Raw genomic sequence first — 27176 nt, forward strand, 5'->3', positions numbered from 1 at the left:
GTCTTTGAGAACTAACAGTAGCTGACACTTCACATTGCTGCTTGCTTTCAATTCCGGCTGTCAATGACAGCCAGGGTGTCCACTGGCAAACAGAATCATACAGATCATGTGATCATTATGTCAGCTCTGACATAGTAATTGTATGCAGGCTGAAGGCTCCATTGACGAAAAAAAGGCTATAGCCTGCAGATAAACACAGCCACTTGCAGACAGCAATGTTTATCTGCATTATCATCTATTTTGAAGTTTAAATGTCAGATATAATAAATTATGTAAAAAACATAGGGGGTGGGGGGGGGGGATTCAAGATGGAAGTATGTGGTAATGCTCTTAAAATTGGCTGGTATTTAGACAGTTAAAGTGACACTAAATGATTTCCTTATTCTCCATAAATAATCCATACACATCCACTATTGGCCCTGTACACTATTCTTTTGTTTATTTGGAAGGAACAGTGCATGTTAGTTGTAGTCACTGCTCAGCACTGCTATATGCACAGTAGAAATGACATACAGTACGTAGTCCCTAGTCAATCTCAGAAACAAGCAAGGGAGGCTAGGTTCCTATGTTTCAATCATAACAGCAAGACAAAAGGAATTTGGAGATTTGAAGGAGCTTAAAAGCAAGAAGATACTTTTCTAGTTAAGAATACATATTAAAATAGATTTTCTTCTTAAAAAACAGAATTTGGTATAATTTTAAGGATTTTCTTTGCATGAAGTGCTTGTATTTACTTATATATACTCAGAAGGACGCTTTAGAAAATATTGACCTGTGAAGAAAGAATGGCTCCACAATGATTGTGCTATAAAATACTTACACTATATTTGTTTCAGAGTTGAGAAGTCACATGTAAAGGTCACAGACCTTTGGTTGCTCATTATTTCTCCATGGACTAGTGCTATATCATATGCTTGGTGCATGAACTTCTGGAGGTTACAAACATTAGCATGTTAACTTGTATTTAGAAAGGAGGTGAAATCTAGAATATGTTTTCAAATTACTTACTTTGCCTTGCTCTACACTGTCCCTGTGAGGAACTGGCCATGTTGGAATTGGCATGGCTTATGCTACTCATTTCAGAGCCTCCAGGAAGAAGGTAGAAGAAGAACAGTGAGCAGCACAGTAGTGACCTTAGCAAATCATGAAACTATAAAATAATATAAAAGGGAACTTTAACCACTTTAAAGTGGGGTGCCCCCTAAAAAAAATATATTTAAAAGTCAGCAGCTACAAATACTGCAGCTGCTGACTTTTAATTATTGGACACTTACCTGTCAGAGGGTCCAGCGATGCGGGAGAACGAAGCCCCCCTCGTTCCGCACTGCGCTCGGGGCCCTGGAATTCTTACTGTGGGCACCCGGCTGTGGCTTCACAGCCGGGCACCCACTGCGCATGCGCGAGCGGCGCCACACACCGTAGTCATTTGGGACACGTGACAGGTCCCAGATGACTGTGCGGGAAGTGATGTCACCAGCCCGGGCAATGAAGGAGGCAGACTATGAGGGACCCCCTAGCAACAGGCATTTAGAGGTGAGTGAAACATTTTTTTTTATTTTTATTTTTTATACATTTTAAGATATTTTTTTTTTTTTTTGGTGGCAACACCACTTTAAGAACACTGTATATCACTGGACTATGCTGAATGCATATTGAATGCATCACAGTGTCATCACTAGGACTTTATACAAACAGATATTGGATTTGATTATTATATGCACTGTTGTTAATGCACTTTATTGTTCTAGCACTTTATTAGCCTCTATTATTATTTTCAGTAATTTATTTAATTAATTTGGTGGTCATTGGACCATGCAGGTTATGTGCTAAGTCATATACATTTAGATGTATTCAGCTTTTTTAAAATCATGAAACTAGCAGTCAGATGCAGTAGTTCCTTAATCTTACATTGCAGATATACATCTATATCTATGCAGGCAAAGGAATCTCAGGGTACCCTCACATATGAGGAAGCGCGCTGCTAGTTTTCAGGAGGAATTTCAGAGAAAATATAAATTTTTTAGGGTACAGCTTTGGCACAAATAATTTTTTTTTACATTTTCCTACAACATAGCAGACCTTTTTTCAGAAGTGGGGACTACAAATATTCAATTATGTAGTTGATTATGCATGTATACCCTTAGATTTTTCAGTGGCTGAATAATAGCTTTAAAGTGGTTGTAAAGGCAGACGTTTTTTTTTACCTTAATGCATTTTATGCATTAAGATAACAAACCTCCTGTGTGCACCAGCCCCCCCAATACTTATCTTAGCCCCTTCTTGATCCAGCGATGTTGCAGCTGTCCGTGATTCTCCCCCCTCATTGGCTGAGACAGCAGCGAAGTGCCATTGACTCCCGCTGCTGTCATTTAAGGTCAGTGAGCCTATGAGGAGGGGGGGCGGGGCCAGGTGGCCACTCCATGTCTAAATGGACACAAGGAGCTGGGGCTCCAGTCAGGGGCCCCATTGCAAGCTGCTTGCTGTGAGGGCACTCAATAGGAGGGAGTGGCCAGGATCGTTGAAGAGGGACCCAAGAAGAGTAGGATCTGGACTGCTTTTGTGCGCGACCACTGCACAGAGCAGGTAAGTATAACATGTTTGTTATTTTGAAACAAAAAACGAGACTTCAGTATCACTTTAATAATTGTAATTATTTTTTAATCTACCCTGTCAACAAAAAATTCTGCAAAATGCTGTCCCTAGAAACGAGGAGAATACATGCTTAATTCTTTTGCTGCCTGTGTCACCAAAGAGAACCCTTTTCCTGAAATGAGTCCAGAAATGAAGTGGATCTTCTGATACCTTACTGTACGCAGTAGTTCTCCTCTCTTCCTGCATTGTATGATATCAGCAGATTGTTATACAGTATCTCACAAAAGTGAGTATGTCCCTCACATTTTTGTAAATATTTTATATCTTTTCATGTGACAACACTAAATAAATGACACTTTGCTACAATGTAAAGTAGTGAGTGCACAGCTTTGTATAACAGTGTAAATTTGCTGTCCCCCTCAAAATAACTCAACACACAGCCATTATTGTCTGAACTGCTGGCAACAAAAGTGAGTACCACCCCCAGGGTAAAATGTACAAATTGGGCCCAAAGTGTCAATATTTGTGTGGCCACCATTATTTTCCAGCACTGCCTTAACCCTCTTAGGTATGGAGTTCACCAGAACTTCACAGGTTGCCACTGGAGTCCTCTTCCACTCCTCCGTGACAACATTACGGAGCTGGTAGATGTCTGGAGACATGCTTGGCCACTCCATCACCTTTACCCTCAGTTTATTTAGCAAGGCAGTGGTCGTCTTGGAGGTGTGTTTTGGGTCGTAATCATGTTGCAATACTGCAATGGGGGCCAGTCTCTGAAGGGAGGGGTCACGCTCTGCTTCAGTATGTCACAGTACATGTTGGCATTCATGGTTCCCTCAATGAACTGTATTTTCCCAGTGCCGGCAGCACTCATGCAGCCCCAGACCATGACACTCCCACCAGCATGCTTGACTTTAGGCAAGACACACTTGTCTTTGCACTCCTCACCTGGTTGCCGCCACACATGCTTGACACAATCTGAACCAAATACGTTTATCTTGGTTTCATCAGACCACATTCATGTCTTTAGTCATGTCCTTAGTCTGCTTGGCTTCAGCAATCCGTTTGTGGGCTTTCTTGTGCATCATCTTTAGAAGAGGCTTCCTTCTGGGATAACAGCCATGCAGACCAATTTGATACAGTGTGCGGCGTATGGTCTGAACACTGACAGGCTGACCCCCCACCCTTTCAACCTCTGCAGCAATGCTTACAGCACTCATACGTCTATTTCCCAAAGACAACCTCTGGATATGATGCTGAGCATGTGCACTCAACTTATTTGATCGATCATGTTGAGGCCTGCCTGGAGTGGAACCTGTCCTGTTAAACCACTGTATGATTTTGGACACTGTGCTGCAGCTCAGTTTCAGGGTCTTGGCAATCTTCTTATAGACTAGGCCATTTTTATGTAGAGCAACAATTATTTATTTTTTTCAGATCCTCAGAGAGTTCTTTGCCATGAGGTGCCATGTTGAGCTTCCAGTGACCAGTAAGAGAGAGTGAGAGCAATAACACCAAATTTAACACACCTGCTCCCCATTCACAACTGAGACCTTGTAACACTAATGAGTCACATGATACCGGGGAGGGAAAATGGCTAATTTGGGCCCAATTTGGACATTTTGTCTAATGTTATGCAATCTGATTTTTCTAAAAGCCTTGCAAGGCTAAAAAAAAAAAAAAAACAGCTCTAATTACAACTCAACAAACAAAAGCAAACGGAGACCTGCCATTATTTTAATATTTAAAGTATTTATTAAGCCAGGTCTCTCTGCCTGTATGAATATACCTGACTAGATATTTTCACTTAAGAATTACATACAGTAAGACCAGCTGAGTCAGCAAATGACTAACAGCATGCTATCTACAGAAATAAGGGGAGCCTGCTGAAACACAATACAATGAAGACACCACCCCAATTCTCAGTGTAGGAAATATAGTTCAGGAGATATAAAGTATCACATCTTTGACTCCACCTCACTTTAAAATTAGGGCATCATTAACAAAAAAAAGATCAAAATGTTTCATGTCATTTCATCGGATGGTTATTTTGTGTCTTTGCTGACCTCAGGAGAATCTATTATATTCTCCTGTAGACTTACAAAGTACCTATTGGTGAAAGGAAAGCTATATTTTTCATATTTATTTGTGGCCTGGTTTGTGTTTCATATGTAAAAATGATATGGAACATTAACAAACATGTCTCTATTAGTGTGATGCATTTTAGTTGACTAGCTAGATTTCAGAATTATTCCTTGGACTGTGTTGTGAGAGAACCACATTTGATGGACTAAGAGTTGATCTGTGTCACGTACACTCAGTCGAACGTTATATTACCGGAAATATGAGGCTGTGCTGATCAGGAAGGGCAACTTTGGTGCTTGCAACTTGCATTTTTATCCAATATTGCCTGGTTTCAAATGAGATGCACTGAGTGTTGCTACCAGGGGCATGCCATGTGTGATGGTGCTCCATAGTAAATCGATTAAGCTTCCCCCAGCTCTATAATCCCTATCTCGAAGGCAATTTCTCTAGCAATAGAAAATACTAATTACAGTATTTCAATAACAATCCTATAAAAGCCTTCAAATATAATAATTTAATGTAAATGCTCTGTAGACACAAATCTTGTATGTTAACCTTTCCTTCTAGCCATTGTATGTTAAATTGCCTACAAACAGATGGTGGTCAGCCAAGCAAGCCTGATTAAGCCCTCAACCAATCTTCCTAATTAAGTATTATTGTACAAACATACAAATTCTCCAGTTTTAGCATTAGAAGCAGAAAGAGGGAGCATAACGCTGACACATCAAGGGGTAATCAATAGCAATTGGCCAGGAAAATCCACCCCCTGACAGTGAATGTTAAGGCTTGGTTAGGAGTTAGGGATTACAGACAAAAGTTCTCTGACCCAACTATAAACTGCTAGATTGGGAGAATGCCAGGTCTGTAGACCCCCTGGAAAAAAGGTTTGCATTGATTTAGATCAGGGATAGGCAACCTTTCAGAGGTTGAGTTCTACCCGGACAACATGGAAGAAATCAAAGATCCCCAGGGAGGTGGTGCCATTTTTTTTTACAAATAAAAACACGACTTGAAGAACATAGTGTGTCACAGTAATGTCCTCTGCCCCCTTCACATCATTCCCCACCCACCCCACAGTAGTAGTCCTCATTTATATCATCCCCCACAGTATCCTGTGTCCTTTGCTCACCCAAAGCAATGTCCTCTGCCTACCCACAGCAGTGTCCTCTACCCCTTTACACCCGGTCTCCACACACACACACAGTAGTGTCCTTTGCCCCCCACACAGTAATGTCCTTTGCCCCCTTCACATCACCTCCCCACTGTGGTGTCTTCTACTCCTCTGCTGCCCCCCATAGCCGTGTCCTCTGCTCATTCTCATCACCCACCCCCCCACTTTAATGTCCTCTGCCCATCTGTCCCCCCATAGCAGCACTGTCTGCCCCCCTCACAGTAGTGTCATATGCCACCCCCAAAGCTGTGTCCTCTATCTACCCCCAACAGAAGTGTTCTCTGTCCCCCCCAGCAGTGTCCTCTGCCCCCTTTACATCCTCCCCCAACACAAACACACAGCAATGTGTAAGTAGCACTCTCCTACCTCAGAATGGGTGTACAGCAAAGTGGAGAGCGGGAAACAGCACAGTACTGGGTGAGGGGTGGGAACGGGAGCTACTGGGGGTAACTATTTATATTAACAAACTGATGATTGGTTGCTAGGATGCCGGGCTGATTAACTTAAAAGGCTAACTCTGGCAGGCTCCCGTTCCCGCTCTCCATCCAGTAGTGTGCTGTCTTCCGCTTTGCACTCTGCTGTAAGAATGAGAGCGGTGGTTGCTGAGGAGAAGGTCTGGTAAAGCAAGGACATGTTTGTGGTCTATTATCACTTGCATGAGGTCAACTGGTAGATTGCGGACAACACGTTACTGATCCCTGGTTTAGAACCAACACTATCCACAATCTTCTACAAGCACTGGATTCAGCAATCTGTTCACATGTATAGCTTCCCTGCATACCCATTCTGTGCAATGGTTGTATTGTGTGAAAAATATCAAGCCTTCACCAGATTTTTACAGCCGGTTCTTACAGTGTTCTCCTGAGCTGGGTCTCCTAAAGCTAGTAAGGTATAGTCACAGCATTTCTATTTTTTTACTTTAAGTTTTAAATTGTTACCACTTATTATTTTTGTAAAAATGCAACACTTCATTAGATTTCATTTTCACCAGAGGCGGCGCTAGGTTTTGTGAGGCCTTAGGCAAAACTTGGACACGAGGCCCCACTCACACCCATAATGGGAAAAATAATTCAAGCAGTAAAAAATAACAGTGTGCCCCCCCCCCCCCCACAGTGCTGCCACCTTCCCTCCTCTTCTCTCCCACTGACTGCTGTGGGGGAACTTCAGGATGGAGGGTGGGAAAAGAGGCTGGTAAATATTCTTAGTATTGGTACTGATCATTCACTGTGTTCATTCATAACTGAAGCATAGTATGTGCATGAGAGGGGTGTGTAGCCTATGGAAGTGGGTAGTATGTACTTGAAAGGGGTGTGGAGTGTATGGTAGCGGGTGGTATGTACATTAGAGGGGTGTGGAGTAAATGGCAGTGGGTAGTATGTATATGAGAGGTGTGTGGAGTGTATGGCAATGGGTACTATGACATGAGAGGGGTGCAAAGTGTATTGAGGCTGGTAGTATGTACATGAGAGGGATGTATGGAGGCCAGTAGTATGTACACGAGAGGGGTGCGGAGTTTATGGCGGTGGGTAGTATTGGCATGAGAGGGGTGCATTGTAGTGTTGAGGGGGTGCAGAGTGTATGGAGGCTGGGAGTATGTACGTGAGAGGGGTGCGGAGTGTATGGCAGTGGATAGTATGTACATTAGAGGGGTATGGAGTGTATGGTGGTGGGTAGTATGACATGAGAGGGGTGCAGAGTGTATGGAGGTGGGTAGTATGTACATGAGAGGGATGCAGAGTGTATAGCAATGGGTAGTATGCGCATGTAGTGCTACCTTTGTGAGTGTTGCTGAGTATAGTAGTCCTCCTGTCACCCTGCCCAACCAGGCACACGATTTTCAGTCACACTTAGCCCTTGTACACAGGGTCGACATTCCGACAACCAAAAGATTTTGTCCGAAACTGATTCATTCAGAACGTGATGGTGTTATTTTGTTACAACGGGACTACGTTCAGGCTAGTAGCTAATAGCGTTGGTTTAGGAATTTGATCTGAGCATGCGTGGCACTTAGTCCGATCGGAATTCTGTACAAACGATCAAAGTCCGATCAGATCATGTTGTCGGAAAATTTTATAGCCCAGCTCTAAAACTTTGTCGGTTGGATATTCCGACGGAAGCCGTCCAATGGAGCCCACACACGGTTGGATTTTCCGTCGGAATGTCCGACCGTGTGTACAAGGGCTTAGACAGAAAACAGTCCATGCACTTTGTTTTGTTTTTTTATTAAGGGAAAATAACTTGGATTGGGTAAGGAAATATGGGATGACCACTAAATTTGCAGGATATTTACATGGGGCCAACTATATATACTCCCTGTATATACACTACAGTATTCACTCCAGCGCATCACTTGCTTGGACATTCAGGACCAACTAGCATAGGTTTAGGCCTGACACTGACTCAGCCAGGCCTTGCAAGTTCCCTTTGCGGGTAGGGACCTAGGATCCCTGTGGTGTAGCAAATATATGATAGTCCTTGGTGCTAGTTGTCCTACACATGGCTACTGCTCCCAGCACCACCTCTTCGGGCCCTGCCAATTCTCATGGCTGTAGCTGCCTCGTTCTCCTGCCCATACTTCCACAGTCCACTCTTCTGGTTCTGCACCCATCTCAGACTGCTCACTCCCAGTCCTCTCAGGCGAGCCTCCCCAGTTCTCCTGTCTGTGCATCACTTACCAGCCCTCCCGGCTGTGATCTGTAGTTCCTCCCTGGAGACTTGCCTGGCAGTAATCTATCCCACTGTCCTCTCCTTGCTCCCGTACCTCCAGTCTAGGACACCTCCATGTGTTCCCAGAGGGTCCCGTCCGCATCTGAGCCCAGGCCCAAGGTCACCGCCTCCCCCCAGACTGGGGAGCTCTCTCAAAGGCCAGCCAAGCCAAGCCTGGAAATGTACCTTCTCTCAAAAAACTACATTACTCTTTTAGCACACTAGAGCGTGCTACATACATGAGAGGGATGCGGAGTGTATAGCAGTGGGTAGTATGCACATGAGAGGGGTGCAGAGTGTATGGTGGTAGGTAGTATGTACATGAGCGGAGTGCGGATTGTATGGAGGCTGGGAGTATGTACATGGGAGGGGTGTGGCGTGCATGGCAGTGGATAACATGTACATGAGATTGGTGTGGAGTGTATGGTGGTGGGTAGTATGACATGAGAGGGGTGTGGAGGGTATAGTGGTGGGTAGTATGACATGAGAGGAGTGTGGAGTGTATGACGGTGAATAGTATGACATGAGAGGGGTGTGAAGTGTATGGAGGTGGGTAGTATGACATGAGAGGGCTGTGGAGTGTATGGTGGTGGGTAGTATGACATGAGAGGGATGTGGAGTGTATAGAGGTGGGTAGTATAAGAGGTGTAAGGAGGTGGGTAGTATGACATGAGAGGGGTGTGGAGTGTAAGGAGGTGGGTAGTATGACATGAGAAGGGTGTGGAGTGTATGGAGGTGGGTAGTATGACATGAGAGGGGTGCGGAGAGTAAAGAGGTGGGTAGTATGACATGAGAGGGGTGTGGAGACTTTAACACCTAGCCACGGTACATGTGTGTCCATGGCGGCCTGAGGTTGTGTGCTGAAAGTGGATTCACTGCATGCTCCCAGCACACTGACTGAGCTGTCACTGACTGCTCTCTGTCACAGCTTCTCCTTATGCATAATAATGTTTAGGTACTTGAACCTCGAGAAATCCTCTCTTTACTTATCCACAATTCAGATATTTTTCCAATTCATCAGCAGCCATGAATAGAAAATCAGATTTTCATTTAATCTAGGTTATTAAAGAATATGATGAAACAGCATTTTGTAATTTACACTATAGCTATGGGTAAATTTTACAGCATTTTATTGCAAACAAATATGCTTTCTTACATAAAATTAAGTATTTCAAAACATAACATTCACATCAGTAATTCATAAACTCAATAAACAGTTAACAAATCCCTTAAGATACATTTACCAAGAATTTCACACATGGCACACTCTAGAAACTGTAATGGGAGCCATTACATTATCCTATGAAGTGCATGCAAGGTACCATGCGTGCATTAAAAGCAATGAACTTCCAAGAACCTTGCACGCAGTAAGTGTATGTCATTAAGTTCTGAATGATTTTAAGGGAACATTACGAATACTTCATTTTAATGACTGAATCAATTTCTGCAGCAGCTAATGCAGTGGATGCTTGTTCTAAAGACAGGTGCTAAATTATAGCTGGGCTTCATAAAATAAAGTTAAAAAAAAAATGACAGTAATAATCCTTGAAAACTATCCTTCAAACCTGGAGTAAAACTTGGAGCGCATGCCTAGTATTTCTTGTGAGAAATTACCCACCATCTATTTACACCCTGCAAGTTTTATCTACGTTTATAATAAGGAAAAAAATAGTAACCAAGTAAAACTAAAATGTAAAATAATATGAGGGTTCTTCAAAAAGTTTCCACACTTTTTTTTAACATTTTTAAGGAAACGTTTTGAAGATCCCTCGTATAATGTTAATAAATAAGTAAAAATGTCTAAAGCAATCAATTTAAAACCCAACCCCAGCCAAAATCATTTGTTTTGTTTGATGGAGTGGTTATAGCCTTTGTCTAGTTAATTGCTGTGTCCTTTTGGCCAGATTCTCTGTTGAGAAGATTCCTATGGGGAAAATCGCTCAGAGAGGGACACAGACAAAAACATATTTATAGCAGTGAGGAAAGGTTAGGACTTCTGACAATGTTTATATTGCTACAGAATATGATAAGTCATCAAATAAATAAAAATATATGTTTAATATATTTTGGGCATGTCACAATATTGTGACATGCCCAAATCAATATATGCCAATTTATTTATTGCAATACATCCTTCTCAAAATTCATTTAATCTCAAAGTTCATAAATACCCAAAAGTGTCCCGTACTCTCAGTACGTCAAAAAACGTATATCAACTAAAGTGTTTTTTGCTCCAATAAAGTGTGTACATATCTTCATCTGTCCGAAATGTCAAATTTTTATCCTTGCGTAAGCACCACCTTTTTAATCTAGCAACTCCGTGGAGGAAATGGTTAAGCCAATCTTCTATTTATTAAAAATCCACAAACTATTGCACTTACATTATCTGTGTGTCAATCCCAACACTTGGGTAACAGCTTGTATACAACATTAACCACTTGCCGACCAGCCTCCATCATTATATTGCAGCAAGTCGATCCCGCGAACCGGCGTAGCTATACATCGGCCCCTTTAAGCAGGACAGCAGGCGCGTGCCCGCTGCACAGCGGGGGTGATGATGCTCGTGACCGGCGGTAGCAATGGCCAATGCCCATGAGCGATCGCGGGCATGAGAGGCAGAACAGGGACTCAGCGCCTGAACTCATTTTTTTGCTTTCAAAAAAGGCCTCTAAACTCAACTGCCTAAAAACGACATTAAACAAACCTGTGTATATGTACTGATAAGATAACATTGGGTGAGTTCAGGGGCAGCTGAAAAAAGCAGCCAACTGCCTCTGAACGTCCGTTAACCAGCAGCAGTGCACATGAGGCCTAACTGCTCAACAGCCCTGGATTGGATTTGTTATATTTTATGATGTGCCAAATATTTTCCTGTCAAATTTGTTTATTATTTTTTAAATATAAGAAAATATTGACAAATTGAGTACATATAAGGATGGTGGTACGATATTAAAATAGCAATAAAGCTAAACATAACGATTTATAAACAGGATTAGTACATAACAATGTAAAAATGTAATGAGTAGAGCAACGAATAAACCAATAAAGTATTACAACGAAAGCATTCTAAAATTCAATCAGAAGGAAAAAAGTAAGCTAGTGACTATTGGTTCATTTTGCAAGAGCAGCAATAAGAATATAAATCTAATAGATTTATATTAAAAGAGTCTGTTTATAAGTACAATATAAAAGAAAGTTAGAAAACAAAAAAATAGGGGTAGATAGAGAGAAGATGGTAGAAAAAAGCGGGGAAGGGAATGAGGGGGGAAGAAAATGAAGGGGAAAGGAAATTACAAGTGGTGATGCGATCCCAAGTGAATAGAAAGTATAGTCAAGGCAAATAGAGTAAAATTACCAAGGCAATAATAGTGTGTCATCAAAGTTGCAGCTGTTATGAGCTGTAAAAGAAGGTGAAATTGATTGTGTGATCCATCAGGTTTTAGGTTTAACAAAAAGGGGAGAGAGAAAGAGGGTGGGACTTTAAATGAAGCACGTGGTTGCAATAGAATAATTGGTGAACATAATAGGAGAAGTCCCACCCCCTTGCTCTCTCCCCTTTTTGTTCATTATAGGGATGAAAACGTGTGACCTTACCGGGCCGTAATTTCATTTAAAGTCCCAAGGGATGGAAGAACTGACCTTACCAGGTCATGCCTTAATGTAAAGTCCCTAAAACCAGCTCCTTTATTAATACTAGTATCAGGGATGGAAGCATGTGGTTATGCTCTATCATTATAGTTTTGCTACCTCTTTTGCAATATTTCTGACCTCAGGTTAGCCTCCTTGGATCCATTTGACATATTGTTTTATTACTAGTAACTTTGCTTGCTTATATTCTTTTTTATATACCCTTATATTGTTTACAGTAGACCTTTAAATATGCCTCGGTTCTCCTGCAGTGGTGGTGTGAGATGGTAGACGGGCTGCTTGCCGCTGGTTCTGGTTTTCATATTCGGGAGCTGTGATGTGGCTGGTGGGCCCCCTGCCGCCCCCGCCTTTGCCATGCCTGGGGGAGTGTGGGCGCTACAGAGCATAAGCGTCACGCATTCCCATGCCTGACGTGCGGCGCCTATTGGATAAAGAATGCTTTGTGATAGGATTGCAAATAAAAGTAAGATCAGTTGGTCTTAACCATAGCATGTTAGATACTGAAATAGGGTCACCGTCAATAGACTCAATTGTTACCCATAAAGGAATTTCTTTGATTGCATGGTATTTTGGTAAATGTGCAAGGTGTGCAGCATGATACTAAGAAGAAATATTTGGGAGATCTAAACCTCCGCAGCATTGTGGGAGACAGAGAGTGGATTTACAGGTTCAAGGTTTCATTTTAACCCAGATAAAGGAGATAATTCTGCGCTGTATAAGCTGTAAAAAATTAGATGGAACTGGGATGGGCAAGACTCTAAAAAGATGGGCAATATAGCCATCTTAATTTTACCAGGGTAGAGGGATAGAGGACCATTGTGATAATAATTCAGTAACCTGTTTTAGTAATGGAGGGAAGTTAGCTGAGTATAAGTCAGTTATTTTAGGAGTGAGTTATAATCCTAGGTAAGGAAGTCTATGAGGTGTCCAAGAAAAGGGAAGTGAATCTTTAGCTGAAGGTCTGAAGGAGGCAAGAAAATGTTGAGTGCAGTTAATTGTTGATAGGTAACTGTTAAGCCCGAAATGTGTGCAAAATGGTTTTGGACAGAGAGATTAGGTGCTGTGATATGGGGAGATAACATGAAGAGTAAGATGTAATCTGCAAAAAGACATACGTTATGGTATGGTCTTTGGCATGCCAAAGAATGGTCTTGCATTCACACGGTCACACAATGTTGTCAGAAATACCGAACGTCAAGAACGCAGTGATGTACGACGAGCCGAGAAAACTAAAGTTCAATAGTCAGTGCGGCTTTTCTGCTCGATTTCAAGCATGCGTAGAACTTTGTGCGTTGGAATTGTGTACACACGATCTGAATTTCCGACAATTTTGGAAAATGTCCGATGGAGCCTACACGTGGACAGAATTTCCGAAAAAAAGCTCCCATCAAACATTTTCCATCGGAAAATCCGACCATGTGTACGCAGCATTAGACTGATCAACACAAGTTTCCTTTACAACTACTTAAAAACCTAGACATTGGGGTTTATTTACTAAAGGCAAATAGTCTGTGCTAGATCTGAGTTGTGATTGGTGGTGTGCAGTGATGGCTTTGATCTGAACACGACCAAGCCCATTAATACAAATAAGTAAGAGGTGCATGGCATAAAGGACTGTATGAAAAACTAATGTACTGACCAGGTAGGCACTACTTGCTGTATGCATCACAAGATTTCATTTTAGATTTAGACTGCCTTCTACCTTTAAAGGGGCATTCAGAAAAAAAAAAGAAAATACAGTACTATGAAAAAAACATAATAATTAGAAAGAACTCATAGGAGCAGGGGGTGAAATTACACAAAATGATCCAGGCCCTTGTTAAAGGAGGAATTGAAAGAATAAACCACAAAAATGGAAAATAGAAGACTACTACAATTGTAGAATGTAAAATGATATCTAATGTAAACAAAAATGCATCTAATACAGTTGCACAGCCAAAAACATATGCGATTAGGAGCTGGGTGAATTACAATCAGTCTTTAGGGCTGGAAGATTAGTGACAGACAAGAATTTTTTTTTTTATCTAGGATTAGTATTTAGTAATACTAATTTGGCTAATTACAAATACAGGTAAAGATGCAGAAATTCTATTTTTACAGAAAAATATTAAAAGGTAAAAATTTCATTTTACCTCAACAGAAAAGATTGAAGAGTAATCTGGAAACATAGTATAAATAATTCTCAGGTATATCAATAGTCCTAAAATGTACAGGCATTGAAGTCACCTTAACAGAAGAAAAGCTGAGGATTCTCACTTCTGCTTATGCACCATCTGCTGCGCATGCTTCGCAGACTCATCCCTTTTATCCCAAAGAATGACAAAGCAGTGGTAGTTGGAACAATTATTACTTCACGACTGGACTACGCAAATTCGCTTTACATAGGATTACCACAATATCAACTTGCGCGATTACAACTGATCCAAAACACGGCAGCAAGGCTGATAACAGGAAAAAAAACCTGGGAATCCATTTCTCCTTCGCTGAGGAGTTTACATTGGCTAACCGTAAAAAATCGTGCATAGAGAAGCTCCGCAATACCTAATGGAGAAAATAAATCATTACACACCAAACCGCAGTCTTCGATCAGCCAACAAAAACCTCCTCCTCGTGCCCAAAGCCCAGTATAAATCCAAGGGGGATCGGAGATTCTCTGTCCAAGGGCCTCGGCTATGGAATGCTCTACCAATCAACATCCGCCTGGAATAAAATCACCTGGCTTTTAGGAAAAAACTCAAGACCTTCCTCTTTTAGCAGATGATCAAAGCTCGCCACAGCGCTTAGAGGCGATTCAGTTCGCATTGTGCGCTATACAAGTATTTCATTCATTCATTCATTCATTCACATAGTGGGGAAATTCCCTAAAGCTCCATTCACACCTAGGCGGAATTGCCGCAAATCTGCCCGCAATTCAAAATCCCAGCAACATTTGTGATGCCATTACTTCTTAATGTCACAAAAATCGCAGTGCGATTTTGCTACGATTGTCGTGCAATAAATTGTGCTGCAATCGCAAAAAAATCGCAACGCATGATGCTGTCGCCCAAAAGAAGCTCCTGCTCCTTTTTGAGCGAAAAGCTTCTTGTGTTTTGTGATTCTGCCGCAATTGCGACGGGATTTATGGTGGCAAAATCGTACCGTGATTGAGGTGTCATTAAGAAGTATTGGCATTGTAAACACAGTGATTTGGAATCGTGGCTATTCCGCCTGTGTGAATGGAGCCTAAAATTGAAGTAGACAGAATCTGGATTAACTGTGCATAGTAACCAATCAGCTTGCTTGTGTGCACAGGAGCCCCGCATTGGCTTCCTTAGCAGTTGCACAGAATGTCTTAATTTGACTATGCAGCCCAATAGGGATCACTGTTAAACTCTGTGCCCTCAGTAATCGGCACTCAGTAACACATTTACGCGGCACTGCATTGCCATAGAATTTTGTGTAAGGACATTGGATTTTTAGGGTTTTACATTACTCAGCTATGCCTGCATAAAGTACTGCTGTGTGAAGGCAGGAAGCAGAGAAAGCAATGTATTTAAGGGCATTTCTAAACAAAAATCTGTAAAAAATAATGAAGAGAAATATTCAGAACCTTTAAGCAACATAAAATATAAATTATAAGTTGCATTTTAGGTGATTGTTGTATATTTTAGGAAGATAAAGGCAGAGGTGACGCTTTAACCTTAGCAACTTGAACGTCTGTACAGTAGCACTGCACAAGTTCCACTAATTATGGCAAAAAAAACAGTAAGGCTGTTCCCCGCATCCAATTCAATTCCCCGCATCCACAATCCAAGAATGTGACCGGCTCTCTATGGAGCCGATTCACATATATCCTGGACAGCTCCAGAGCGCACTGCACAGAAACGTCTTTGGCTCAGTTTCAGGGCCGAATTCAGGCAAAGATTCAGCCCTGATTCATCCCTAAAATGGGGAACAGGGACGCACAGTGCTCCTGTGCGATCCACAGCCAGTTCCAGTGTGAATCCAGCCTTAAACCACAAAGTTTCCCTTCAAATTATCAGCTACAATCCTGCAGTGAAATCACTAGGGGTGCAACGGATCGGCACCGATCCGTGATCCGAACGGGTCACCCCGCTTGGATCGGCACATACCACGATCCGCGGAGCGCTCCGCGGTTTCAGCCTTAGGAAAGGCCGCAGCTTCGGCCTAGATCCAGAGCGGCAGCCATCTTTCTGCACCCCTCGGTGTTTACAATGTGATCGCTCCGTCATTTCGGAGCGATCACCTGTAAATGATGACGCTGGTTCCTCTCTCCCCTCTCTGTACTGATCTGTACAGTGGAGGGGAGAAATCGGATGGCAGCAGCGCTGTGGGCTGCATCTGTAGAGCCCACAGCGCTGCTCTGTGACAAGTACAGTCACAGCCATTCCTCCATACCCTGCAATACCCTGCCAATACTCTGCCAATACTTTACCTGCCAATATTCTGCAATACCCTGCCAATACTCTGCAATACCCTGCCAATACTCTGCCATACCCTGCCAATACTCTGCCATACCCTGCCAATACTCTACCTGCCAATACTCTGCAATACCCTGCCAATACTTACTCTGCAATACCCTGCCAATACTCTGCCAATACTCTGTAATACCCAGCCATACTCATCCATGCTCAGCCAATATTACATTTGGGGAGATGACAGGGATATTACAGTAGGGGAGATTGTGGATATTACAGTGGGGACTATATGGTGGTGGAATTTTCACAGGTTTTTGCAAATTCAATTATTATTTGCTGACCCGAAAAATGATCCGACCCGTGACTCTGATCCGAGGAACGATCCGATCCATGAGTTTTTTGATCAGTTGCACCCCTAGAAATCACCAAGGAAAGTGAAGTAGCAGCAAGAAAAGTAGGTAAACTAAAAACAAGTATGAAAAACAGCAGAGAAAAACAAAATGTCCATAGAAACCTTCTGTATGTTTGTCAACTCTCATTTTTCCTAATGCAAGCTAAAGCATGAGCAAATTACACAATATATGCTCTATGCATTAAAAAGGCAAAGGCAATAAATGATGGCTCAACATTCTGTGACAATGCAACCAATATTGTGTTGACAATCTGAAGATTATGGAAAGTCTACATTTACTATCAGATCATTTCAAGGACAAACTATTCCAGGTTGAATGAGACTTTACATTTCTAGGTGTTAGCTCACTTCTAAGGAGAATAAATTAAACACGGCAGTGGTTAGATATAATCTGAAACATCATGTTAGCAATAAAATCATGTCTTCAACCGATGAAAGATGCCATCTGTTCCCATTCAATACCCGTTGTGAAAATTAGGCCTTCTGGGACTTGCCACCATTCCTTATGACTTTTAATACATCCTCAAGGTTAAAACTCATGTCATTTATGATGGCATTTGTACTCTCTTAAATATACGTTTATGACATCCATATGAGTAGCAACTGTTTGCCTGAGAAGTGCTAGCAACAGCAAAAAATCAATTCAATGGTTTCTTTGGAACAATCTCTAAAAATCGAATGTTAAATCATAGAAATGATACCTTGAAAGCTACGTTATAATTTATTATTAGAGTACATGCTTTTACAAAAGTAGAAAAGAATTTGCTGATGCTATTTTGTTACATTTACTAGAGTGCATAAGATATACTGTTTAAATACTCCTGAAGGATTTGAGCCTCAACTGCATTAGAGAATAATTTCATTAGTGGAACACATTTTCATACATCATGGGACGGTTATTAAAATAACAAGGTTTGTTTCTTTTATCTAAGAATAAAAAAAAAACGTTCCTCGTGTTGAAGGTACAATTATATTCCCATTGACAGGCAGCGTCTGACATCTTGCATGGTGCCACATGTCAGACACGGCTGTCACTAATTGCTCCAGTCTCACTAGGAAACCAATCAACTGTTTTCCAATCACGCGATTACAATTTCAGCTGTAAAATAGTGATCACATGCTGGTTGAAGTCTTAATTCTGATGCTACTGCAGCCTGAAGGTGGAAGCGGGTATCTGTATAATACTGTAATTATCTGATACAATTAAGGTATACTTTTTTTTTTTCAATTGTGAATTTGTCTACCTTCCTGCAGGAAGTGGGGCTTTACAATAGGGTCACAGACATCAATAAACACCTAAAAGGGCTGTTACCCCCCTCTCTAAAATGTTTTGGCTGATATTACGTTTTTAACCACTTGTCCTGTTGAATATTAGCAGTTCACTGACTGGTTTGTTTCCTAAATTTATATTTCATTTAAAGATGTGCTACAGGCAGGCATTAAATAAAATCACAATTTAACGTAGTTGTGTATTCCTATAAAAAAAGAACTAAACATTCAGCCATCTGTCTTAACAACAGGCTTCCTATCATCTCTGGTAAACTAGCACTCAGACTGGGAGAGAAAGGGGAAGAACTGGTAGCTAATCAGGCTCTGCTGCATGCACATGTGCTAAAAGGAAACATGCTGACAAAAGGAGAGCACAGAGTAAGCAGAGTTAAAACATAACCAAATTCACCTAAACATCAATGCCCTTTGTGGTCTCTCCCCCCCCCCTCCTCTTCCACAAGTGCTGAAAATGTTTTTTGTAGTTTCTACCGTTTTTTTTTTTCCTGGTGAATTTTCCTTCACTTCAAGTTTCCTGCCTAGGCTGGGCCCTGGAAGTCCACACATGCACTCAAATGCCATGGGGTACTAAAGTGCTATCCACACATATGGAATTTTGCCATGCATGTGCAGATGCATTGGCCGTCTCTGCAGCCTCCAAATGGCTGGAAGAGTTCGATGGTGCATCTGTGCTTTGTGCTCCATCCAGTTCAACAACAAACCAAAAAAACAACAACAAACAAAAGCTTATGATCTACCAGAACACCCAGAACCTTCTCCACCATTGATTCCCCCATTTCTTCTCCCCCATGTATGTATGAAGCATTCATATGTTTATCTCACAAGTGCATAACTACATTTATCAACATTAAACCTCATTTGCTTCATAGCCGCCCAATTAAACAGTGCATGCAAGTGTCATGGCTGCATTTATTTACTCTAAAAAGAATGTGGTGTCACCTTCCTGGATTTGCTGTGAAAATAATTACATGCTGAATGAATGATTTACAAAAGTGGCTGGACAGAATATTTTTGATGTTAAGTGCATGTATGCAGGGAAACAGCTGATCTTTGGCAATTTTTGTTTAAGTTTAAGTGTAGTAAAGAAAAGTTTAAAAAAGTTGGGTTTTCATTTGTTCCTTTCACGTCTTGTACCATAGACACACTAAGAAGTCAAAGGCGAGCTTTCCAAAGAGAGGGGAATTGTCTCTTGGACAGTTGGCACTACCACATTTATCACCATTGGAAGACTCTTTATTTCAGTTCAGAAATTAAAGATTCGCAGGGTTGCTTGCCCTTCCCCGCTTCTTGCCCTTCTAAAATGGCTTTGGAGAACACTACTTCCCCTGACCATGCCTTCATCTGCTTTTCTGTTCAGAAGGTGAAGTATTATTTGTTCAGAGATCATCTAGATATCATCTAGTGTAACTGTGTGCTCTCTGGATTGAGCCTGGGTTCACACTAGTGTGAATTGGATGTGGGTTTCTTGCAACCAATTCGCATGTCAGAAGATTGTGACCGGCTCTCTATGGAGCAAGTTCATGCATCTCCGGAGTGGCTCTGCTGCAAATTGCAGAGGAGTCCTGTGCATTTTCTGGTCTGTTCCAGGTCCAAATTCAGCTAAAAATTTGGACTGAAATCGGATCTGAACCGATGAACAAGGACCCACTGGACATCTGCTGTGAGCTGCTCCGTGCTGCAGTGTGAACCCAGCCTTAAATGCAAGTTCATCAATTACATGTCATGCAAGTTGTGATGCCTCTGCAACAAATGAGCGCCTGTTACAGCCTCTCACCTTTCTTCAAACTTATAATGGTAAAGTCGTATTAGCTAAGGATGAGGAGACCTGGCTGTAGCTGACTAATGACACAATTTTCGTCTAGGCAAAGTCATTTGCCTTTTGCTCAATAACCGCCTTGATTAATTTCTACTAAACACAGGATCAAATGTCAGCACCGTTTTATCAAGCAAATATACATTTTTTAAATTGAGCGGGATAACGATTGATTTAAAGTGGTTGTAACCCCTCAGAGTCAAGTTAATCTTAGCAAATACTAGATAACACAGGTAGCTAATCGCTGCCTGTGAAAGTGCGCTTACTTGTGTAGTTTCAATGTAAATCGTCTTTTTATCGTCAATGACATTGTGCACGATCGTGTAATATGCTCTTTCATTAACGGCATGTAAATTGTGCCGTTTGTGTATTTGCTGCATGTCGGGAAATTACTGTGAGCGAAAGAAAATCAGCTGGGGTTTACTTCCTCTTTAAATAATGGTATAACATTGCAACCATGAGAACACAATAAAGCAACTTTTTTTCTCCTAGTTGAAGTTAGGGTGTACAAACACACATGGATAAGATCAAATTGTCTTCACAATCATTTCAATTAGTGACTGTTCTCAATTATGTCATGTACAGTATTTTAATCCAATACTAATTTGCAAATTAGTGTAAGCATGTCTATGCTGTAACTTTCTACAAAAGCACAACTTTGCCTTCTTATTATCATTCCTTTGGTTGACACCTTAAACACAACATCATTTTAACAGGGAAGAATGCCTGAAACATTGTAATTATTTCCTAAGTGAGAGAATTCCACACCAAATACTGTCTGTGTCATTCTGTTTTCTCTGAGCCAATTGGATCATTCCCTAAACATATGTTACTACATGTCACACTAAAGAAAAAAAAAGTCTTACTTTCATCCGGTGTTTGTTAGTAATGAAAACATGTCATTAAGTTAATTTTCTGTGAATGATGTTCATGATTGACCTGGTCCATGGGAAAATTCTTCAATGAGCTATTTACTGATTATACAGTATCTGAATTGTAGTACTTGAAATTCAACTGAAAGGCCTTTACATTTTTTACAAAATTAACGCAAAAACATTTTTGTTTCTACTGGTAAATGAAACATATGTTGTTTCAAAGAAAACTATAACTGCCATAAGAATTTAGAGGAGGCATTGAAATTAATTAAACCAAATAATTTTCTTTCAAAAATAAAAAATAAATTACACAAGGAAAAAAGCATGAACACAAACTGAGTTGAAACTTCAGGACTCATTTATTTATGTTAAAAATACAAATAGCTACTGAAATATTTGCTTCTTTCATTGATATAACTGTTACTTTGGACGGTTTATGATCATGTGCACTGCACGTATAATCCTTTAACGAGAAGTACAGTTCTTAACTTATCACTCTAAAGTAGCTTTCAGTATAAACAGATACCTAGTTTATGCTACCAGTCTACAGTCTGCTTAGTATTTTCTTCCTTCATGATTCTGCTTGTTTCACTAATGATTTCTATTGTTTTTGTTAAGTAAAATAACCAGAAAAGCAAAAGTACAATTTGATGCTGGACATGCCTCTCGATGTGCTTGCTTATGCATCAATTTTTGTGTTTGGTTAATTCATGTTCACAGAAAGGTCACCATGGAGTGCTTCATGTACTAAAGCTTTTATTTTATGAGAAAACCTCCTTACTATATCATGACAATTCATCGCCCCAAGTTAAACAAAGTAGTACATACTGTAATTTTATTTTAAGAAGTGTTTGAAAAACAAGCAACACATTTAGGCATCCTTGCAACAAATGCTGGCATTGCTGTTGAGCATCACTGCATTCATTCCTCTTTGGTAAAATGGTGTTTGTGATGCAGAGACCACCTTCATGCTGCTTTTCACAACCAGAAGGCCTCGTGTAAGAAAATGTCAATAGTTAAAGTAGAACTTTCATTTAAAAAGAATAATTGTGAACATGCATGTTTCTTTATCTTCCTTTATCCCGCCAGATGGTGAAATTGTACACTGAGCTGCGTGTCTCTTCTGCATTATTTCAATTCAGCATCTGGCGAGATAAAGGAACACCCATGCACTGGCTTGGCGAATCAAAACAGGAGAAGATCAGAACACAGAAGACGATGGCCCAAGATGTCAGTGGCTGGTGAGGGAGCTCTAGGATGCCACAGCACTAGAGAGGAAAGGAGTATAGTTTTGCTTTAAGCTGGTTTTCAAAACCAGCCTTAGCGTTTTGAAGGTGGAAGTTTGAATGTGATTGGTGATTCAGGAAGCACCAAGAGAGAGGAACTTACGCAGCACAGGCTTCCAGAAGTGCACTCACATTTATCTTGTGATGTCGTCTGTTTGTGCTGTGGGTGCAGTGGATTACTTGGATATGCAAGTGTTTTTTTTTTTTTTTTTTATAATTGGTGGTAAGGGAAAAATGTATCCGATGAAAGAAAAAAAATGAAATAAAATATTGTTGTAAGGTTTATTTTTTTAGCCCTGACCATTATGGAATAACATTTGTACAAAACCACTATAGAGTATATAGTGAAAGAAAGTCTGGATCCATATATGTAAAATGACAATTCATATAGCAAGATGGAGGTAACAGATACAGCACAACTAATCCTTTCACACCTTTCCTGTTGCTTATTTATAGCTCAAAAAACACTATACATTCCTATTAGAGTAAATTTAGTGAACATAAGCATTTAGCACAGCTGCAGTGTGCTAGAATGCATTAAAGATCTGTCACCAATAAAATCCAAGCAGCTTTCTTTTCTAGAGAGTGATAGGTGGACCCCCCACCAGGCTACATCCTCAATGCATTTCACTCTGCCCACCAGAGTTTACTCATGAGTAAGCTCTCTTGGGAGGAGTGAAATGTGTTGGGGCATAGCCTGGCAGGGGGTCCAGGCTGAGACTGCCATTCACTATTACACAACAGGCTTCGATGGGCACCTGTGTGGCTCCGGGGCACCTATCACTTTCTACCATTGCCTGGAGCATTGACAAGCTCCCTTCCTGGCCAGCACTCACAGTGGTGTGCACAGGACTTCATTCCCATACAGCCTGAGTAGCTCACACACACGTTTCTTTTCTGTCATTACCAACTGTAGCACCACGCCTCCTATATGCTAAAAATACTGGCGTTCCCTCTTGGGAAGGGGGGTTAAATACAACCAGCACTGAGCCCCACCCCCTCTCCATGCAATTCCTTTCCCCTTATCTCTCCTCTTTAGTTTACAAAGAGTCCTAAGCTGCAGCTTGCTATCCAGGACATAGAGAGAGTGGAAAAGGTGACCTTGTGTTGTGAATGATTTTATCTTGAGAAAGGCTCTTTCATTCACAAAAACACAAGCTGACAACACACAATTTCCAAACAGCCTAGTGTTGTATCTAGCTTTTGCTATTGTCAGCTTGTGTTTTTGTAAATGAATACGCTCTTCTCGAGCTGCAATCATTTGCAACACAAACTGAGAGTTTCTGAAATACAGTACTGATACAGAGAGTCAAAGCAGTGTAATTTAGTTACAAAAGAGCTTTATCTTTAACCACTTAAGGACCGAGCCTCTTTCTGAGATTTGTTTACAAGTTAAAAACTGTTTTTTTGCTAGAAAATTACTTAGAACTCCCAAATATTATAATTTTTTTCTTCTAACACCCTAGAGAATAAAATGGCGGTTGTTGCAATACTTTCTGTCACACCGTATTTGCGCAACGGTCGTACAAGCGCACTTTTATTGAAAAAAATACACTTTTTTAAATTAAAAATAAGACAACAGTAAAGTTAGCCCAATTTGTTTTTATATTGTGAAAGATAATGTTACGCCAAGTAAATTGATACCCAAGGTAAGTATAGTAGCAAGTCCTAGTTGCAATCTAAACTACGTGGCATGTTCACCAATGCCAGGAGCCTGGCTGACAAGATGGGTGAACTAGAGATACTGTTGTACGAGGAGGATTTGGATTTTGTGGGAATTTCAGAGACCTGGTTCAACAGCTCTCATGATTGGCTGGCAAACATTCAATGGTATACCCTTTATCGCAAGGATAGAGAGGGTACAAATGGGGGAGGGGTATGCCTATATATCAAGAATAATTTACAAGTGAATGTGAGAGATGACATCACTAAGGGAGCTAGGGAGGAGGTGGAATCCTTATGGGAGAAGCTCCAAAGGGATGAAGCTAAGGGGAAAATAATACTGGGAGTATGCTATAGGCCCCCTAACCTGAGGGAGGAAGGGGAGACAGATCTCCTATCACAATTTGGATTAGCAGCAAGGATGGGAAGTGTTATCATAATGGGGGATTTAAACTATCCAGACATAGACTGGGCAGAGGGAACCACGCATTTATATAAGGATCGCCAGTTCCTAAATGTCTTGCAGGACAATTTTATGGGTCAGATGGTAGACGCACCAACTAGAAACGAAGTGTTACTGGACCTACTGATTATAAACAATACAGACCTGATCACGGACGTGGAAATACAGGGCAATTTAGGTAACAGCGATTACAGGTCCATTGGCTTCAGTATAAATCACACAAATAGGAAACATACGTGGAATACAAAACATTGCATTTTAAAAGAGCCAACTTCCCTAAACTACAAGCCTTGCTAGAAGGTATAAATTGGCATAACATCTTAGAAACAAAGAACATGGAGGAGAGATAGGTTTGCTTTAAGAGCAGTTTAAATAAGGGCATTAGTCAATGCATCCCATTGGGTAATACATTTAAAAGAGCGAATAAAAGTCCTGGATGGCTTAACTCCAATGTAAAAATGCATAAGGAGAAGGCCTTCAAAAAATACAAGGTTGAGGAATCGGGATCAGCATTCAGACTTTATAAAGAATGCAACAAGGTATGTAAGGGCGCAATAAGGACGGCTAAGATAGAACATGAAAGACACACAGCGGAGGAGAGCAAAAAAAATCACAAGAAATTCTTTAAGTATGTAAACAGTAAAAAAAGGAGGACAGACCATATTGGCCCCATAAAGAATGAGGAAGGACGTCTGGTTACAAAGGATGGGGAGATGGTGAAGGTATTGAATTTATTCTTCTCCTCAGTCTTCACGAGGGAATCGGGGGGGCTTCAGTAACGAAAACTGCAATGTTTATCCTCATGACACGTCACAGGAAGCACCTCCATGGTTAACAGAGGACAAGTGTCACTTTTATTCCTATTACAAGGAATGTAAACTTCATGTCGGTACCTCCCAATCAATTAGCTATATTGTGGCATAAGTTATTGGAGATAAAGGAGGCTGTGACTGCTCTAAACATAGCTTAATTCCACTCTCATTTCTAGCAGCACAATGATCATAAGCATAAAATGCCATATGAAAATGTAACACAAGGTCATATCCTTTTAATGCTGAGCAATGAATTAACTAAAGCTATAAAAGGAGAGCAATTACATATAAATAGAGGGCTTTAACCCTGGATTTATTATTTTATATTATGTCTATTTGCGTACGACAATCCAAACCTGTATTAAGGTGAGTCAGTGAATTCATCAATAATAGTTCTCCTGGTGATCAGTTTCTGCCTTTAACTGCTTTAGCCTCAGAAGATTTGGCTGCTGAATGACCAGGCCATTTTTTGCGATTCGGCACTGCGACACTTTAACTGACTGTCGTGTGGCGCTGCATCCAAACAAAATTGATGTCCCTTTTTCCCCACAAATAGAGCTTTCTTTTTGTGGTATGTGATTATCTCTGCAGTTTTTATTTTTTGCGCTATATACAAAGTGCGAAAATTTTGAAAAAAACGTAATGTTTTGTACTTTTTGCTATAATAAATATCCAATTTTTTTTTTAAAAAATAGTTTTTTTTCTCAGTTCAGGCCGATATGTATTCTTCTACATATTTTTTGGTAATAAGAATAACAATAAGCATATATTGATTGTTTTGCGCAAAAGATATAGCGTCTACTAAATAGGGGATCATTTATGTCATTTGTATTTTTTTTTTTTTTACTAGTAATGGTGGCAATCTGCAATTTGTTTTTCGGGACTGCGACATTATGGTGGACACATCGGACACATTTTTGGGACCATTGGCATTTATACAGCGATCAGTGATATAAAAATGCACGTATTACTGTAAAAATATCACTGGCAGGGAAGGGGTTAACACTAGGGGGCGATCAAGGGCTTAATTGTGTTCCCTCTCTGTGTTCTAACTAAAGGGGGGATGGGACTGTCTAGGTGAGACAAGCTTTTATATAAAGCCCTTAAGGTGAAGGTACATCTGGTGGAGGGTGTGTGCACACTGCATGAAGATATTATGACCATCATGTTTTCATAATGAATTTTTTAATTATTATCATTAAGGATTTTTTGTGCAATACACGGAGCACGTGCACTTTATATATTTTTTTGGACACTTTAGCTTTGTATCACAGAATAGTACATTATTAAGGATCTTTATGCAATACACGGGGCACAAGCACTTTATTATTTTATTAATATTTTTTTTGGACATTTATTCATTACCTTTGCATCACAGGATACATTTTCTGGTTATCTGTTGTATTTGCGTTACATAAGTATATTAGTTGTATAGCTATTTAAGCACTGCACATTTGATATATCAGTTTGCATTGTCACATTTGGCGATATGTGGGTAGTGCTGGCAGCTGTTTTTTAGTTTATTTTTATATTTATTTTATTTTAGATTTTCACTTTAACCACTTGCTTACTGGGCACTTAAACCCCCCTCAGTCCCAGACCAATTTTCAGCTTTCAGCGCTGATGCACTTTGAGTGACAATTACGCGGTCATACAACACTGTACCCAAATGAAATTTTTATCATTTTTTTCCCACAAATAGAGCTTTCTTTTGGTGGTATTTAGTTACAGCTCGGAGTTTTATTTTTTGCTAAACAAACAAAAAAAGATGCAAAAAAAAAAAATCATGTTTTAATAGTTTGTTATAAAATTTTGCAAACGGGTCATTTTTCTCCTTCATTGAAGTGCGCTGATTAGGCGGCACTGATAGGCTGCATTGGTGGGCACTGATGGGCTGCATTGGTGGGCACTGATGGGCTGCATTGGTGGGCACTGATAGGCTGCAC

General features: G+C 40.6%; 1 protein-coding gene across 3 annotated transcripts in view; it reads right to left on the reverse strand.

Moving 5' to 3' along the window:
* Positions 1–27176, reverse strand: part of XRCC4 (X-ray repair cross complementing 4) — a 577202-nt gene that overhangs the window by 46019 nt on the left and 504007 nt on the right. For 2 of the 3 annotated variants that reach the window (XM_077462443.1, XM_077462444.1), the window contains exon 8: positions 14772–14902. The exons of the other annotated variant lie outside the window; for it this stretch is intronic. In XM_077462443.1, coding sequence (XP_077318569.1) covers positions 14772–14902 — 131 coding nt within the window. The remainder of the gene's footprint in view (positions 1–14771; positions 14903–27176) is intronic. 3 annotated transcript variants of the gene reach the window in all.

The sequence above is a fragment of the Lithobates pipiens genome, unplaced genomic scaffold, assembly GCF_037356315.1.
Source record: "Lithobates pipiens isolate NorthernLeopardFrog02 unplaced genomic scaffold, aLitPip1_a1.2 Scaffold_3, whole genome shotgun sequence".
NCBI lineage: Eukaryota > Metazoa > Chordata > Amphibia > Anura > Ranidae > Lithobates > Lithobates pipiens.